The sequence below is a fragment of the Anabrus simplex genome, chromosome X (genome assembly GCF_040414725.1).
Source record: "Anabrus simplex isolate iqAnaSimp1 chromosome X, ASM4041472v1, whole genome shotgun sequence".
Classification (NCBI taxonomy): Eukaryota; Metazoa; Arthropoda; class Insecta; order Orthoptera; family Tettigoniidae; genus Anabrus; species Anabrus simplex.
The window spans coordinates 194,015,136-194,034,581 of record NC_090279.1 but is presented as its reverse complement, the minus strand read 5'-3'; the positions used below and the strand labels follow the sequence as shown (position 1 = coordinate 194,034,581).

The 19,446-nt window shown below is 36.6% G+C and overlaps 1 protein-coding gene across 1 annotated transcript in view; it reads left to right on the top strand.

The window, feature by feature from the left end:
- The window catches only part of LOC136886420 (uncharacterized protein CG3556), a 66,929-nt gene extending 48,616 nt beyond the window's left edge, over positions 1-18,313 (top strand). The window contains exons 4-8 of the mRNA XM_067159193.2: positions 258-418; positions 2,242-2,437; positions 11,453-11,687; positions 13,190-13,344; positions 18,108-18,313. Of these exons, the coding sequence (XP_067015294.1) occupies positions 258-418; positions 2,242-2,437; positions 11,453-11,687; positions 13,190-13,344; positions 18,108-18,169 (809 nt within the window). The 3' untranslated portion in view covers positions 18,170-18,313. The remainder of the gene's footprint in view (positions 1-257; positions 419-2,241; positions 2,438-11,452; positions 11,688-13,189; positions 13,345-18,107) is intronic.
- The last annotated feature ends 1,133 nt before the right edge of the window (positions 18,314-19,446 follow it).

Below are 19,446 nucleotides of genomic sequence, written 5' to 3'. Positions count from 1 at the left end.
ATGTGTTCAAAGAATTTCACAAGAAGTGGATTGGTCTATAATTTCCCGTGTTCCTTCCCAAATTGGAAACGTGATACTGATCTTCCAGATATATGGTGCTATGTTCTCCTCCTACGATATGTCTGTAGAAATTAGTCAGTCATGCTACGGTGTATTCTTCAGGAAACTTTCACTATTTTATGGGATATTTAAATAGATTTCACTAATTACGATGTGGTGTTATGTTACTAATTAGTATGTGCTATTTCTGTTCTCAGACACTCTCTCTATGGTGCTATTAGCGTTGAGTTGCATCGTGCGCGACCACAGAAATCGGAACCTGGACCAGTACGTGAGAAAACCAAGTGTTGGCCTTGCACAGCAGCAATTAGAAGATGGTAGCTTTGGGAATATCCACAGTACAGCACTAGCCATCCAGGTGAGTATTCTGTTTGCTGTGTATGAACTTTGGTGACAACAGTGAGTGCAGGTCGCAGGATTAAAGAACCCAGTGGGGATGCAAGTTTTCAATTCCTTGGCCATAGATACAGGACGATGTCGTTGTACGCGGGAGAGACATTCCGTGAAAGATATAATGTTTAAGGAATTCGCGTAAAACGGGACTTTTTGACGTGCAAATGGTAATGTTCGGTTCTTTAATACTTATTTTGAGATACAAATTTATAGTAAATTTATTTATTTGGATATGATATATTCGAAACATCAATGAAGTAAATGTGAATATCATATTTCTTAAATTTATATTTTTAATTAGGCATAAATGGGCTAGAGCAATTTTGTTACTTTCATTGATCTGTCTCTGTCTTATCCTTGGCTTTGACAATACGAAAGTGACTGAGGTATAAGCGATGCTAGTAATTCCTACTCTATGCGACAAATGTTAAAGACTTTGGTAAACAGGGTAAAAGTCAGGTTGTGAGTTTCACAAATAGGAAAAGTCCTATCAGTTTTAATTACTGCGTTGATGGGGTGAAAGTTCCTTTTGGGGATCATTGGTAGTACCTAGGTGTTAATATAATGAAAGATCTTCATTGCGGTAATCACATAAATAGGATTGTAAATAAAGGGTACAGATCTCAACACATGGTTATGAGGGTATTTAGAGGTTGTAGTAAGGATGTAAACAAAATATCACAATATGAAGATAAAGTTGGAATTCAAGAGGACAAATTGAGGCAAATATTCCTTTATAGAAAGGGGAGTTAGGGATTGAAATAACTTGCCAAGGGAGATGTTTCATAAATTTCCAATTTCTTTGCAATCATTTAAGAAAAGGCCAGGAAAACAACAGATAGGGAATCTGCCACATGGGCGACAGCCCTAAATGCAGATCAGTAGCGACTGGAAGACTAAAGAACTCATCTCGTTTATGAAACAACAAAATTCCTCATCTATCGTTGAAAAAGAAATGTAGCAGTCTACCGGTAATGCTAGATTTTGGTACAAGGTGCGATACCTTCTAGAACTTCCGTCGCATGTTTGTCGGTAACAATGCGATGGTTGTTTTAGTTTGTGTGAAACAGTGATAGTAGGACCATGAATTTTCTGATGTCCTATTGCCTTCATTTTTTTATTATTTGGCCCTACGTTCTGAAATAGCTTAGATCCACAACTGCTCAAGGCAAAGAAAAAATATCAATCCAAGAACTGGCTTTCCTTATTAAAAATAAATTGTTTTTTCACTGTCAACGGTAAACTTGAAATATGTGGGGAAGAAATGTTGAGTTTAGCAATCTCTACAAAAATGTACAGGACTGTATTTACATAATTATAAAATGTAGTTCTCAATAAGCAATTTCATGTTATATTTTACAGTGAAAAAAACTAACCTTAAAATTGGAAACTGTATTTTGAGATTAATCTATTAATCCTTATTAAAATAAATTGTTTATTCAAAACTTAAGGTAAAAATACCCTTTGCAGTATGTAATCTGCTTATATGGTTTAGGAGTTATTGTTGACTTAAGGTGCAAGAATGGTTTAAATATCACATGGGAAGAAACGAACCAACTAACATGCAGGCAGTTGGAAGAACCTTGGAAAAACGTTGCATTCAGCTTCACACATACAGCAGTAGCAAAAACAATTAATGCTGTTTCAAGGAAATCTTAGAAGGTCAATCGCCTGAATTCAAAACTGCTCCCATGCAAAGTTGGGAAGGGTCACTAACCTAACATATCCAGTTACAAAGTTTTTATTTGTTCAGCAATAATTATGGTGTTTTCCTATATGTCTCTTTAGGCTCTGGAGGCAGGTGATGAGGAAGCATCAGCCCACTGGAACCGCAGTAGTGCTGTCAACTTCTTACTGAACCGCCAGTCTAGCGATGGATCCTTTTCCGATCTATCTACAACCGCAGAAGTGATTCTGGCTCTGGGTCCTCGTTCTCTGAGTGGAGTCCGTGACATGGGTTGTCCTATGACTACCCCTATCTCAGGTAATGCTATCATCAACATCACACAAGAAGATCCAAATGAGAATGTTTACATTATATTGTAAGCATCTGACACATCGTTCCATTTACAAAACTTGAAAGGAATGAGAAAAAACGTCGGTCGTATTTCTGAGTGCAAGGCATCGGAGACTGACATTGCAGCCCAGGCATTGCATCCCTCTCACCTGAATCACCTCAAGTGGCTAGTTGCTGAATGTCTGATAGGAGCTCCATCAGTTCGCTGCTGCTAACCAGGGAGAGAGAGAGCAAGCATGCGTTCCTTATCGTATATACTTCTTCACTTTGTACTTGTGACTGAATTATATACATAACAGTGTGGTGGTATTTCACTCCCCTCTCTTTCTACATCTTTGTAGGAAGACACTGCAATGTCTGCTGTTGTAGGAGTAATCTACATATTAAAAGAGTTTAGTTAAAACAGCTTTGGCAAACCATCCGTTCTTTCTGCTGGTCCAAATTGCTTAATTTTTGTTTTATTCTCTCCGCAATTACCTGCCAGTAAATCATGGGACATTGATAGGTCTCTAAGTTCAGCCAAATTTGAGTAATCATAAAATCAAATAATTAAATAATATAATAATAATAATAATAATAATAATAATAATAATAATAATAATAATAATAATAATAATAATTAAATGATCACTCCAATAATTGCATGCAGCCATGTTTGATTATTACCTGTCAAGTCAGAGAGTATACACTTCCTCTCATCATGGAAGAATATTATTCTGTGCTAAATACTCTTTGATTCTCTGTCCTTTCCCAGCTTCTAAATATACTCAACAGATGGCAGAACTAGTCGACTAGCCTTCTGTACCATTACCAGTAAGGAAGCGCAGTGACAACATCTTGAGAAAGTGAGTGTCTACTTACCTGAACCAGTGTTCAGTCAAGGCCGATTGTATGTCGCACTATCTCGGGCAAATTCGTTTGAAAATTTCAAGGTTCAGATACGCCCGAATGGTCGAAGACAGTGAATACTGTATCGAAAGAGGTGTTGTAAACTACATTACGAATGGATCAGCTATTATGTATCAGGATTAATAATATATTTATTGCAGGTAATTGCCATATACAAAGAATAAACAAAATCATTCAATGCAGAACTTAATTAAAGGAATTTTCCTTCCTTCGCAACTTAGTACATGATAGCGATCACATTGCTTCCCGCACAAAGCACACATGCATCCCTCATTTGGCGAGTGATACTTCGTCGTGGAGCATAGTTTGAAGTGAAAACCATGCACAGCAAGCCTTGTTGATACGTGCCGTAACTCGTAGTTGGCTTCCTTCCATTTGTCATTCATCATCACTTCCGTACTGTAGAGGTCCAATCCGATATCCGATTTCTTTCTCTGATGTTCGCGAAATAAACTTTGGTATGCTGGAGTTGATGGGAGAGAGAATTTGTCCCGTATTTCCTCCAAAAACGTCATTTCCCTAGTGAGCTCGTACACCAGTCTCGAAGAGGAGAATTTCGATAAACATAGGGCTCTCTTTAAAAATGTTGCTTTTATCTTCTCCTCATCCTTTAAGTTACTTACCGACAGATGCTGCCAGATACTGGAGATGCCGTAGGTTATTACAAGCGCTATTTTCACTCTGAATAACTTCAACGCTGTCTGAAGGGATATTTTATACAAATATTTATGTCATTAATAGCTATCACTGCTGCTGTTAATCTTTGATTGATATGCGCTGTGAAATTGGTTCCTGTATATGCAGTGTTATTCCGAGGTATTTACATTTATTCACACTGGTTAATGGTTCTCCATCCAAATATATCACATCACTTGCTGCATGTCTGACTCCTTTCCTAAAGGTCATACTTCTGTTAACATGAAGGTCATTTGTTTTAGCCCACTCTACAAGTCGATCAAATGCCAACTGCAGAGCAGGTATTGATCTGGACACTAAAACCATGTCATCTGCGTTCATATAAATGTTTGTGTCTTCTGTCTTCATTGCGTGAATGACATAATGTGTTGCGACATTAAAAAGGAGAGGGCTTAAAGGATCACCCTGTAGTACACCTGTAGTCTGGTCTATTGGATCGGATATTGTGATCGAATCGTCTATTTGCACCTCATTCTTTGCCAGGATGTTTTTTACTAGTTGCAATATGGGATTTTTTTTCCCTATGAGATCCTCAATCTTTGATATGTATCAGTATTAAATGTTCACAAAACTATTGGAAAGGACAGGCAACACAATATGACTACGACAGGCACATCAAGACGAGTTGTCTGACCTGTTTATAACAAATGCTGCTTAGCAGCAGGGGTCCACTAGGATAATTTTTTTTTTTTTTTTTTTTTTTAGGTAGATCTGCTAACATGAAATGCTATCTTTCAAGTTTAGTATTTTCTTTTGTTGTTCGGAATCAAACCCGTGATCATAGGTCAGACACCAACACTTATCTAGCTAGGACGTTAATAAACCAATGAATGGCAGGTACGATTGTTTGTAACGCTGTAAAATTCTACACGTTAATTTGATAATAATAGTAATAATAATGGATAGATAATGGAAAGGATACTGGAAAGTAGAATAAGGTTGAGGGTTGAGAATCAGATACAGGAAAATCAGTTTGGTTTCAGAAGTGGAAGGTCAACAATAGAGCCCATTTTCATTATGAGACAACTAATGGAAAAGCATTGGGAGTACGGGAATGATATGGTGATGACATTCATTGATATTGAAAAGGCATATGACAGTGTCCCCAGGACGAAAGTTGGGACAGTCTGGTGCAAAAAGGAATTGGACTGGGATTAATAAAAATGAACATGGCATTGTATAAGGAATGTTGTAGTTGCGTGCAAACACAAGTTGGCAGGACAAGTTGGTTCAAAATAACCAGTGGGCTGAGACAGGGAAGTGTTCTATCACCAATCCTGTTTACAATAGTAATGGATGACATCATGAGAACAGCAAAAGCAGCATATGGAGGAAGAGAAATGAACATGATGTTATTTGCAGATGATATTGTGATTTGGGGAGAAGACGACAGGAAGGTTCAAGAACAGTTGAATGTGGCGAATGGGAAGATCGAAGAATTTGGATTGAAAATAAGTGTAGAAAAGAGTAAAACTCTTGTTATGACTAGAGGGGAGAAAGAAGGGAAAGGTCAGATTAGACTTGCAGACAAGCCCCTGGAAGTAGTGGAAACGTTTAAATACCTGGGGAGTGAATTAGTGGAGAATGCTCGACTGGATGCTGAGATTAGTAAAAGGATTCAAGCTGGAAGCTGTTTCTATCATAGTGTAAGAAACATGTTATGGGACAAAGATGTGCCAGCGGAAGCAAAGGATACTATGTACAAAATGTATTACGTACCCTTAACAACTTACGAAGCAGAAACTTGGACAATGACAAAGAAAGATGAGAGTCAAATACAGGCAGCCGAAATGAAGTTCTTGAGGAGTATGATACAGAAGAGTAGAGGAGACAAAATAAGGAATGAGAAAATCTGGGAAGAAATTGGAGTGGAAAAAATGAATGATAGAATAGAGAAGAGCTGACTAAGATGGTTTGGGCATATAAAGCGAATGAGCGACAAAAGAATGCCAAAAAAGGTGATGGAAATGCAAATCCAAGGAAGGAGAGGCCATGGACGACCACAATTGAGATGGAAAGATACAATCCAACGCAGCATTATAGAAAGAAACCTGGACTGGGACACAGTGTTGGAGGAGGAGTGGTGGAGAGACCGAAGAAAGTGGAGGGGAACCATATTTGCCCCTACCCGGCTACAGCTGGATAAAGGGAAATGATGATGATGATGATGATGAGTAATAATAATGATGTGTACCCTCTGGAAAGGCTTGATGATGAACTAATGAGGATTAAACGAATGGTGAGGACGTCATAAACACCTAGTTTCCAAGTCAGGGGAATTAAGAGTAAGAGGAGGTTGATTCCAAGAATTGAACCGGGGCCATCAGGCTAAAGGTAAGCATTTTACCCATTTAGCCACAAAGCCGGACTTTAATTTGCTAAACCTGAGGCTACCATTTCCACTGATCAGGTGTTGAGTATAAGCAGTGGCAGAGGCCAGGGCAGTAGCTTGTGAAGCAGCTCTTACAACACATCAGGCTAATCCAGTGACTCAAAATGCTTAAGGCTTGACATTCACTAAACCAACTACCCAAAAAAGGATAGCCCATGTCTTGATCACAGCATATGCCACTGTGACAAACCTAAGAAATACTGTACCAATCCTTACAGCCAATATAGAAAATCAGCAAACATCACCAATACAAACAGTATCTCATTGCAAATACCGGGATGCAGCTTCACTTACCAGAGTAAATTAATTGTAAAACTTAAGAGGTAATTCCACACCAACTTGGTTAGTAAATACTCACCTCAAAAAGGTTTTGCGGCAGATGTATTTTGGGTGCTCCTGAAGGACGTGCACTGAGACATTAATCTCATTAAGAAGATAAATCAGAATGTGGTGCAACATCAACTGTTAGGTGTACATGGAAGTATGACATGCAAACTCAGGACACGTAGAATTTGGAGAATCTTAAAAATATTTCTACCATTGTAGAGTGCATTTAACTACATGTATATTATAGTATTATTACTTTCATTGGCCACACTGAACTACTTATCATTCCACATTCACTTTCTCTTTAAAGGTTGTACTTTTGGGTTCTTGCCGTCTGCCCAGTACTTTTTCAATTGTTCTGCTCGTGATTTTCTCAATTTGTCTGAAATCTCTATAGCCTTCCTATGTTTCATTTCTGCCAAAAATTTGCCAGTCTTAAGAAGGGTGGTAATTTTACTTTTGTTCTATGCATCTGCTATCTCTAGTCTAAATGCTTTCAGATCTTGCTGAATTTCATGGATCCTTTGTCCTCCTGTCTTCTTTCCAAGATTTCTCATAATAAGATTTAGTAAAATCCTGTTTCCAGGCAGTCGCAATATGTGAAAGAGATACGAGATTCTTTTCTCCTTCGTGCCAATTTCTCAATAGATTGGGAAGAATTTTCCACACAGCTTCAACCTGGTATTTTTTATTTATGCAAGTTCTGATAATTCTTCCTTCAGTTTTGAGGAGATGATCAGTTCTTCTTTCGTTTCTCATTTCGAGCAGGTTTCACAAGCTTAAGTGCCTTCCAGGAGAGTTAATGTTTTATAGTATTCGATCTTAGTATCTATTGACATTCATTTCTTATTATACATTGACCAGGTTAAAACTTGGGCTTTTTTAAACCGGTTGGTTCTATTTATCCTTGTTCTTTTGTTGTTTAAGTTGTGTGTGATGATTTCTCCCAGATATTTAAACTGTAGAACTATGTACATTATTTGGAGCAGGGCATGATCTCAGCTTTCTCATAGGATATTTGTAATTCTGCTTCTTTCATATCAAGGGTTAAGAGAGCTAAATCATTTACATGAATTTATATAACAATAAATGTTTATATAATATATACAGTATTATTGCCATTTAAGTATAACTCCTGTTTTCATTACCTATTTATTTTTAACAATTAAACAATTAATTTAAAGTATGCATTTATATTAAATACAACACATTAAATACAAGATAAAATTTAATATAAAACTCAAGAATACAAACCTCCACTTTACCCTTATGTGAAACAAACCAACAACGCGCATATTTTCAACCGAGGAAAAGGCACGAAGATAAGAGCGTCTGCAGAAGTACTGGGAGGACTGCAAAGCCTGAACAATCCCTTCAAAGAGACCTGAACGATGGACTGACTAAAATGATCCTATACGGTCATAAAACAAGAAGAAGAAGAAGAAATACAACATTTTAATTATATATTCATTGAGAATTTTCTACACAAAAAATAATCTAACCATGGTAATAAAAGTGATCTGGGGATTCCTGATCAAAAACAAATGCCAAAGATAAATTAATAATGAAAGACGGCCTTAATGTCTCATGCCTAGCCTTTGCCAATGACCTCATAATACTAACAGTATAGAAGAGGCTACTCACCAACTACAGAGCCTTCATACTGTAGCAGTTAGGGCTGGCTTGAAGATCAATATCAGGAAGACTGAATTCATGACCAATATCAAAGGAGCTCCTTCCACAATTCCACTAGAAGACTCCACCATCAGAAAGGTGCCAGTGGTCAAGTACCGGTACCTAGGAGAGTGGATCTCTGCAAAGTAGAATGAGAACCTAGCCATATACACCAGGTACACCAAGTCTGAGAGGGCTTATAAGAAGCATCTATGCATCAAAGTACTTCTCCAAGAACCTCAGATTCAGGCACTATAATGCAGGAGTAAAACCATCTGTTCTCTCTCTGTTGATGTTGCTAGCCTTGGAATAACTGCTTCAAGAAAGTGTTAGGCAGACTAGCAGTACTTATGCTCTTGTCTTGACATATTGTTAAAAGGGGAAGGAGTCCACATTTTCAATATATTAAATATTCAAAAATAATATACTGAATTAAAAAATCTTTAACATTTCAGTACAGGTTTTGTCCCCTAGTTAGGGACATCTATAGCTGATGAAGACAATTACGAGTTGTCTTTGTATATTGTATCTCTTACATTAAGCCAGAGAGTATACACTTCCTCTGATCATGAAAGAATATTATTCTGTGCTGTATATTCTTTGATTCTCTGACCTTCTCCAGCTTCTAAATTTACTCAACAGATGGCAAAACTTTTCTAATAACTGAGATATTGCTAATAGAAAACATAGACATACACACAGACAGGAAGGTATCAAGTCAACTCTTACCAATAATAAAGTGCAGGGACAACCTCTAGAGAAAGTGGATGCCTACTTATATCAGTATTAATATATAAGTGGGAAATAACTTATTCAGATGTGCTATATTCTAATACTGTTCAATTTTAATGACATGTTGTTTCCGGTTTTGTCCCTTCCTTTAGTCAAGAAGATCTTGAAATGTCCCTTTATTCTACATTCTAAATATAATGCACTGACAAGTCAGATGCTGTATAATTTCCTCGAATTTGTACGAGCTCTCTAATACGGAGTAGCAACACTGCAACCAGCTTAGTGTTTGTGGCGCAAAGATACATGTGCCTAGATTGTACCGTGCACTCTGATTCAACCTACTACACTGCACACAACTGTTAGTTTGCTCAAATCCAACCGGCAGAGACTCGTGCAATTGGTAGTCGGCTACCTAAAATTCATCAACAATAACATTGTGAGCTTGTATTCAGGGAGGAGATGGATTCAAATCCCACCACCAGCAGCCCTGAAAATGGCTTTCCGTTGATTCCCATTTTGACACCAGGAAAATGCTGCAATGTACCTTACTTAAGGATTTGGCTGCTACCTTCCCAGTCTTAGCCATTTCCCATCCTTGCATAGCCAAACATTTTCTGTGTGTTAATGTGGCGTTAAACTATTGACAAAAAAAAGAAAAAAAAAACAATATTACACTGACTGGCTACTGTTGTTAGTTGCAGTGTTCTTTGTCTCTTCTGTTGTCACACATCTCCACTAGCTGGCATTACTGTTGTAATTTAGGGTGTCCAGACGAAAGGGGCCTGTCACTTTTGCCTGACTATCATCACATTGTCTCCATGAAACTCAAACGTGATGCTTAATTGTCCCTTTGTATTAATTCCGGTCCCATTTTGACCCCCTTTTTTTTAATAATGGCATGACCGCAGTAGTTGTAGAAGCTTTGAATGTAAAATATATGAAAGGTTCTGCTAATGTTACATTAAGTAATCATCATATACCAAAATCTGTAGCTTGCACAATTGACAACTACAGTAGGAACTGGATTTGGGGGGCTTCCAAATTAGCAAATATCCTAATAATCTAATTCTGAATTTTTATAAATAAACACACAGTAGGTACAGTACAGTATATGAAACATTTGTGAACAGTCACGAAGCCTCAGAGCTTATGAAATTTATCAATGTAGCCAAAAGATAAAATAAAAAAGCTCTCTCTCTCTCTTCCTCCGATAAGTCGAAACTTGATGCTGCAATATGAGGAAGCACAGCTGTATCAGCAACTGTCCTAACAACAAACAGTAAAAATGTCACGTTGGAAGAACAACAACCTTTGGAGGAAATAGTGGATTTTTTTACAACGTGCTTTACATTGCACAGACACAGATAGGTCTTATGGCGACAATGGGATAGGAAAGGCCTAGGAGTGGGAAGGAATTTGTCGTGGCCTTAATTAAGGTACAGCCCCAGCATTTGCCTGGTGTGAAAATGGGAAATCACAGAAAACCATCTTCAGGGCTGCCGACAGTGGGGCTCGAACCCACTATCTCTAGGATGCAAGCTCACAGCTTCATGCCCCTAACCGCACGGCCAACTCACCCAGTAGGAAATAGTTTCTTCAGAAAATTATATGAATGACTGCAAAGGCTGCCTGGACGAAGCGGTAAGGGCGTGCTGAGTTCACCTGGAAGGACATGGGTTCAATTCCCTGTCAGGAAGTCGAAAAATTTAAGAAGAAAGATTTCCACTTCCGGAGGTGCATGTGGTTCTGAGGTTCACTCAGCCTACACCAAAAATGAGTACCAAGTTAATTCCTTGGGGTAAAAGCGGCCGGGCATAGAGCTAATGACTCTACCGCATTAAGTGCCTTTACCTTCCACCCCTCCAAGGGCCTTCATGGTCTGTACGGAGATGACTTTGCTTTGCTTTTTTATAGTTCGTAATACTCTGAGTGAGATATTTTGGTACAAATAATATTTTAAACATTCTTAAAACCCTTAAAATATCTCAAAAGACGATAATACACTTCAGTTCATTCTTCCAAGTGGGAAATAACTTATTCAGATGTGCTATATTCTAATACTACTGAATTTTAATGACACGTTTCCTGTTTTGTCCCTTCTTTTAGTCAAGAAAACCTTGAAATGTTTCTTTTTTTTTAAAAAAAAATCAAGTCACCCCACTGTAATTATAAAAGAGTTACCCCTTCAACAACTGGTAGACAGCTAGTTATATTACCTGTAACTCATCTACAGTTTATCGGTTTGTCCACAGCGGTGAACTTCATTCCGGTGGCCGCCACGGAGGCGCCCCAGACGAACTTGGAGGGGACCAACTTGACCTTGGAAAGCCTTGCCGGTACTGTCAAACAGGACCTGGTATCGGTAACATACACCATCTGGGTTCATACTAACATATCGGAACAGTACACGCTGGGTGTCCGAGCCGAAAGAAACACTACATTCTACAATGTGATGCTGCTTGCTGCCCAACAAGACCCGCACTACCAGTGAGTACCTCAACTAGACCAAAATAAAAAAATTTAATATGAACTAGTGGCTGAAACGAAACGTTTTTATCTAAACATTTGTTAATAATACGGACTTATACAACGTGAATGACCATAGTAGCATGGATACTTAATTTAAATCATTAACTTTTTTTTTTTATCACCGAGCTCGATAGCTGCAGTCGCTTAAGTGCGGCCAGTATCCACTAATCGGGAGATTGTGGGTTCGAGCCCCACTGTCGGCAGCCCTGAAGATGGTTTTCCGTGGTTTCCCATTTTCACACCAGGCAAATGCCGGGGCTGTACCTTACTTAAGGCCACGGCCGCTTCCTTCCAATTCCTAGGCCTTTCCTATCCCATCGTTGCCGTAAGACATATCTGTGTCGGTGCGACGTAAAGCAAATAGCATTTTTTTATAGTTCATTTAGGCAAGGCTAGGCTAGGCTAGCTGAGCTGTTAGAGTTGTTTAATTAGACCTTACACCATTCGCATGTCACTTTATTCTGACTTCATTACATAATAACTAAAAATTCTTACGAGGGAACAGTACGAAGTCAAACGGCGAATTTCGATTTGATTTTTACATATTTCTGAAAGTCTTTTTAAGCTGAAATAGGTACCGGAGGTCTAATTTTTTGTTGGTCGTTTTCAAGGAGGTCCAGTTTGGTGGTGTGTGCCCTGAATTGTACATACGGGCACACGTCAGCGCTCACAGCCATATTTTGTGTTAGATTTTCACTATCATGCCATTAACAATGAACTAATGTCAGACTGTGTTAGAATAAAGTCATTTCTTGAATGTCATGATGATGGAGATGATATTTGATTATGTATTATTTGTACGTTAAGTAGTGATTTATAGACTAGTTTTATTGTTTATTTATTCCATAATGAATTCATCTTCGTAAATAAAATATTGCAACTAACATCCCGTGAACACAACTGTTGGCAGCCGTATGTGGTGGGGGATAGTGGAGAACCGAACGAGTGGAGAGGGAAGGCGAGGCAAGACAGCCACCGCCCGTATGTACTGTACAATTCAGGGCGCACACCACCAACTTGGAGCTCCTAAATGCCCCCTAAAAAGAACCAGTGAAAAATTAGACGTCCACTACCTGTTTCAGCTTAAAAGAACTTTCACAAATATTTAAAAATCAAATCGAAATTCATCGTCCAACTTCGTACCGTTCCCTTGTTAACCTCATCTTTTTTTTTTTTTTTTTTTTTTTTCTTTTTTTTTTTTTTTTTTAAGATGGAAGACATTATAAACTTATTTTCTTGTCTACAATTATGGGTCATGAAAGCATCAGTTTAAATCCTTTCTGGTGTTGACTCAGATAGGTTTTTAGCTCAGTAATTAGTAAATATAATTGTTAGAAGTAATAGTGTACAGTATTAGATTGGGACTAGTTTGGTGTAACAAGGGAATATTTTTTGTCTCACTTTGCCAGGATAAACAAATATATGGTACTGTACTTAAAAAAATGCATTATATCTTACAGGTTTGAGGCTACTGAGTGGCCCAATGGTCACTATGTCCACACTCTTGCAGGCTACAAGGAAGAACCAACTGCCTACTATTTCTGGCTCCTGTATCAGACACCAGAGCTTCCTGAACCATCCAATCCACCTGGCAACCAACTTATTACACCTGTTGGTAAGTTCATTTAAAATGAAACCATTTGCTTACATTCAAATCTAGAATTAGGATACCTTCATAAGATTCTGCAGCAGATAATTAGAGCATAACTGTATATATGAGAATTTTAAAGGTTGCTTAGTTTCCTTGTCTCAGAGGTTTGAACTTTTGTACCATATAACATTGGATAGGAAATCACAAAAGTCATTTATCAATAACGAAGTGACCCAGCATAAAAATGAACAGCAATTATTTTATATTGTATTTAAACATATTAGTATCATTTGTTTACATAATTTTGATAAAAATTAAAATCTCTAATGGAAAAGGATGAACCCCATTTAAAGGCAGGTTCGATCCTGGCTCAGTCCGGTGGTATTTGAAGGTGCTCAAATACATCAGCCTCGTGTCGGTAGATTTACTGGCAAGTAAAAGAACTCCTGTAGGACTAAATTCCGGCACCTCGGCGTCTCCGAAAACCGTAAAAGAGTAGTTAGTGGGACGTAAAGCAAATAACATTATTATTATTATTATTGAACCCCATTTAATTAAAATGCTTCCTAGGCCAAGCTAACAATTCAATAACATTATTAACAATATTTGCATAGTTCCCTAAATAAGGAGAAAAATAATGTAAACAAATTGTTTATACTGTTATTTGGGTCAAGGACAATAACATGCATGATGAAAAGCAGGCTTTGATTTTCCTTTTCTTACCTTCAGGTCATAACAGCTACTTAAAAATGATTTCCATTTTAATTTATCCAGACTTGGCATCTTTTAAAGAAGTTCTCTTGATATGCTTTGTAATTTGTTACATTCTCCTAATTATTGTAGAATTCTAAAGTTTGCTTAGTTTCCATGTCACAGAGGTTTGAACTTTTGTCCCATTCGACATTGGAAAGGAAATCACAAAGGTTAATTTATCCTTAAGGAAGTGACACAGTGAACACCTGTAATGTCCAATAATGGACCCGTTATATTGGTATTCTAAATTTACTCATTTACGACAAATAATTCAGGTTCCCTAAGGAAGTTTATATCCATATTACAACATACCACTTAGCTGAGCAGCTCATCTTCTTACTCCAAACTCCATACATCTAATTTTTGATCTGATTTTTACTCCAAACTCTTCCCATCCAAAAGTTTGCAGCATTTTTGTAACACTACTCCTTTGCAAGTGATAAATATCATTGTTAATCCCTATTGAAGATACTGAATGTAGGATGCTAAAGGGTTTATTGTGTCACCTGTTCAATACATTAGTATCATTAGTATCATGCATTTTATTGTCCTTGATCCAAATAACAGTATACACAATTTGTTTACATTATTTTTCTCCTTATTTAGGGAACTATGCAAATATTGTTAATAATGTTATCGAACTGTATTGAATAGGTGACACAATAAGCCCTTTAGCATCCTACATACACTACTCCTTTGTCGGAAATCACCCAGAACAAATGGTGTTGCTTTCCTTTGGATCTTTTCCAGTTCTGATATCAAGTACAGTGTTCTCCCTAGGACCCTTTTTAATGGGCGCACTACCCTGTCGTTTTTAGAGACCGCCCGGTTAGCATAACCTAGATATATGCTAGTTACTTATTTTTTAAATTTAATTTCCCCAACTGGAGATTGCCCCTGAGGACATTATTAAAAGTAATTATGAGTTGGTTGGCACATTTGACATGCTGTATGTTGTTGCATTAAAAAGTTTGGGAGATATGGTTCTTCCGGATTTGGACAGAGTATCTTGATTTACGAACATCTTGATTTATGAACTTCATTTTTCCGTATTGGTATTTACCAATCGTCACAAAAGGAAAGAAAAATTCCACCTAATCGATACATTTATTTACATGTAAAATATTACAAATATTACAATATTACAAATTCCACCTAATCGATACATTTATTTACATGTAAAATATTACAATATTACAAATTCCACCTAATCAATACATTTATTTACATGTAAAATATTACAAATATTACAATATTACAAATTCCACCTAATCGATACATTTATTTACCTGTAAAATATTACAAATATTACAATATTACAAATTCCACCTAATCGATACATTTATTTACATGTACAATATTACAATATTACAAATTCCACCTAATCGATACATTTATTTACATGTAAAATATTACAAATATTACAATATTACAAATTCCACCTAATTGATACATTTATTTACATGTAAAATATTACAAATATTACAATATTACAATATTACAAATTCCACCTAATCGATACATTTATGTACATGTAAAATATTACAAATATTACAATATTACAAATTCCACCTAATCGATACATTTATTTACATGTAAAATATTACAAATATTACAATATTACAAATTCCACCTAATCGATACATTTATTTACATGTAAAATATTACAAATATTACAAATATTACAATATTACAAATTCCACCTAATCGATACATTTATTTACATGTAAAATATTACAAATATTACAATATTACAAATTCCACCTAATCGATACATTCATTTACATGTAAAATATTACAAATATTACAATATTACAATATTACAAATTCCACCTAATCGATAATAAATGTATCGATTAGGTGGAATTTTTCTTTCCTTTTGTGACGATTGGACAGAGTATTTCAAGACTGTCACTGCAACTTCTTTTATGAATGCCTGATTGAGGTTAAATGATTTGCAGAACTGGACGAAAAAGAGAGGAATGGATCCTCTAGCGCCAACCATTAATCCTATGACTTCGATATCACCCAGCTGGTATTCTTATTGATAGAATGAGATGGTTGGTTCATATGTTGTTTTCTTTTCCTCATGCACCTCACTGGGTTGTGTTTCGGATGTCTCGAATCTGATCGTCGATTCTATTACAAAGCACTTTCGGTGGTCTTTGAAGGCTATCTTGTAAATTCGACGGGTGCTGACTGTAATAGAGAGATCGTGCACCTCCTCGAGACTGCAAAGCCCGAATCCCTTAACGATTGAACAATGGCAGATCGTATTTTATGGTGCCTAGTATTTCGTAGAGCTTCTCCATGCAAGCAGTAACCGAGGACGTGAGCAAGAGTTTCTACATATTTGAGTCATTGGGTGCTCCAAATTAAAGCATAAATATTGTAAAACTGTTTATTTAATAACCTTCATTATTGTTAGCAAAATCGCATCAATTCAATCGGCCTATCACGTAGTAAAGTCAAAGAAATATTAATGTTTATTTTATTCCACCTATTCAATACACAAATATATACATATTTGAGTCTTTGGGTGCTCCAAATTAAAGCATAAATATAGTAAAACTGTTTATTTAATAACCTTCATTATTGTTAGCAAAATCACATCAATTCAATCGGCCTATAACATAGTAAAGTAAAGTCAAAGAAAAAGTTAAAGAAAAAACGTAACTTTACATTAACCCGTTCAACATCATAATTAATGAAGAGACTTTAAATCAAATTTCCCTTTCGACTCTATATAAGAAGCTACTGTACAGTCGCACCTTCCAGCTAATATTAACGCTTACCATCGAACACTCTTCCTCACTCCTACGTGCTTTAAGAAGACTACAGACTTATCTCTTCACATGAGATTAACAACAAACTAACAACTTTAAATTTTATTATAAACCCCACTTGGAGTGATCAGAAATACTTTTCTTTGTCATTATTTCTAACGCCTACAACCAATATAGGGCGCTGTTTTACAAGATTCGATGCAGCAATTTGTGTCCTTGTAGAACTAGTAATATGCAAGTTGTTACCACATTTTTAGACAAGGACATTCAGAAAAGTATATAAATTACGACTGTTTGTAAAGCTTTATTATAAGAATATCTCGACTACTGTCATCCCTCTTGCTCATCGTTTGAAGCATATACCTACATCATCCTCACTTTTATCACTTGTAATTTATCTTAACAAAACAACAATTAAGAACAATCAGGATCCTGAATTATTATCTTTCAGGTTTGAGATTTAGGCTGAAGGTGTCCTTAAATAAAGGCCAAAACATGTCCCTATAATTTTCTTCATAAGATTTAATTCTTAATTAAAATCACTCTTTATGTATTGAATAGGTGGAATAAAATAAATATTAATATTTCTTTGACTTTAATGTACAATTCAATACGGACCAAAATATGAGAACTATCTCATAGTGTCATGTGTGAGCGGTATATGGATTAGGGCGGAATCTCATACGAGCACTCGATTTCGCATGACGTTACAAACTCGTATGGCATTTCCACAGCAACAGAGTGATAAGCCTCAGAGTTACTTGATTATGAATGAACAGTAGAACAATAGAAGTTCAAACTTACTCTGTTACGTCTTGTTCGTGATAGTAACACTAAAATAGTACAATTTTGCAGTTAATGTTTACTTGTCTGATAATATTGTTAATACCCTGGGGGCAATAAATTGAGATTTTATCATATTCCTGGTGTGGATCCCATACACCAGAATCATACTCTAATTAGGGTCTTACCAGAGACTTATATGCCCTTTCCTTTACATCATCACTACAACAACGTTAAATACCCTCATAACCATGTGCAGAAATCTGTACTCCCCCCCCCCCCCTCTTTTTTTTACAACCTCATTAACGTGACCCAGTGAAGATCATTCCTTATAATATTAAGATACTACCACTCCATTAACATAGATTAAAACTGAGCCCACATTTTTGTCAGTAATAAGTTAAAGAAATCTAGGTTAAAGGAAAAAAGAATTCTGAAACCATTTTTTTAATCTTGTGCTTCCAGGAGTCGATGGTCTGCTCGTTGACGAGGGTAACCACTACCTCTTCTGGTACAAGAAGCTGTAATAGAACCAGAACAGCAGCACGTTTTACTCGCCACATCAGCATTACTCCACGAGGAGGCAGTATGAGTTTTAAAGAAAGAAAAAAGAAGAGAAAAACAAACAACAAATTTGGTTTTGTGTTCCTTTTTTAATTAACATACATCATGCATAATAACAATTAATAATATCATACATAATCTTCAGGATAATGATATTATCCTCTCTATTAATGTGAGGAGTGTCATATTGTCAGGTTATGTTCACGTTTTCAGGGTGTGCTATGAAGATGTTTTGTATGTAACCTAATAATGATAATCTAAATAATTGATGGCCTTGGCTACCAAATACAAGTTTTTTCAAATAAAATCCATTTGAATGACTTGTGAGTCAGTTGTGATGCTTCATTTTTGTTACACCAGGTCGTGCCATTGCAGAGCAAACCCGTATTTTCAGGGCTCATAAGTGATATAACACATTCCAACATGGGGAATTTAGAAATCAAAACACAAGAATTTCATTGCTTGAATAATTTGCAGAGACTATTCTTGTGAATTACCATACGTCAAACTGAGTGGATATTCATTCATTTAGTTTTGTTTTAAATTTATAAACTCATGTGTGGTAAGGTTCAACTTTACTGTAGTGCCATGACGAATAGAATATCTAGTGTGATCACTCCGCTCTCTTCAGTGGTCCTGCCGGATCGTGGCGCTGCAGTTGAAATGAACCAGCTGCAACAACACGTGCGCCAAATTGTTGACTAAGGTAATAGCGTGCGTGCATGAAGTGATGCTAATAATTGTAACGCGTATCGAGGGAATTTATTTTGATATTTTCCGAAAGTCCGCGTTAGTATCTGTGCAGTGCTTTGTGTGTGCAATCAACTAGTTTTCCATTATTTCGAGAAGTCATACTGTTCCATTCCTGGTTGTAAATCAGGTTACAGAAGGAAGCCTGATGGTAAACTATCTTTTACATCATCAAAAGAAAATAATACGTTTGCGAAGTGGGCAAGAGTTATTCTGCGGAAAGATAAGCAATTGTCAGCCAAAAGCAGAATATGTGACCTGCATTTTTTGGCAGATTTATTTAACTTATAAAGGTGGACTGTTTTGTTGTGAATGATAAAAACATTGAACTTCCTTGTGTAAGGTGGAAATTAAAACCAGGAGTGGTGCCTCAAATTTTTCCAAATTTACAGAAATACCTATCCACTGAGGTAAAATCGCGAAAAGCGCCCAGTAGGAAAAAAGAATGAAGACTATCAAGAGGATAAGGAACAAGAGCAATACCAAAGTC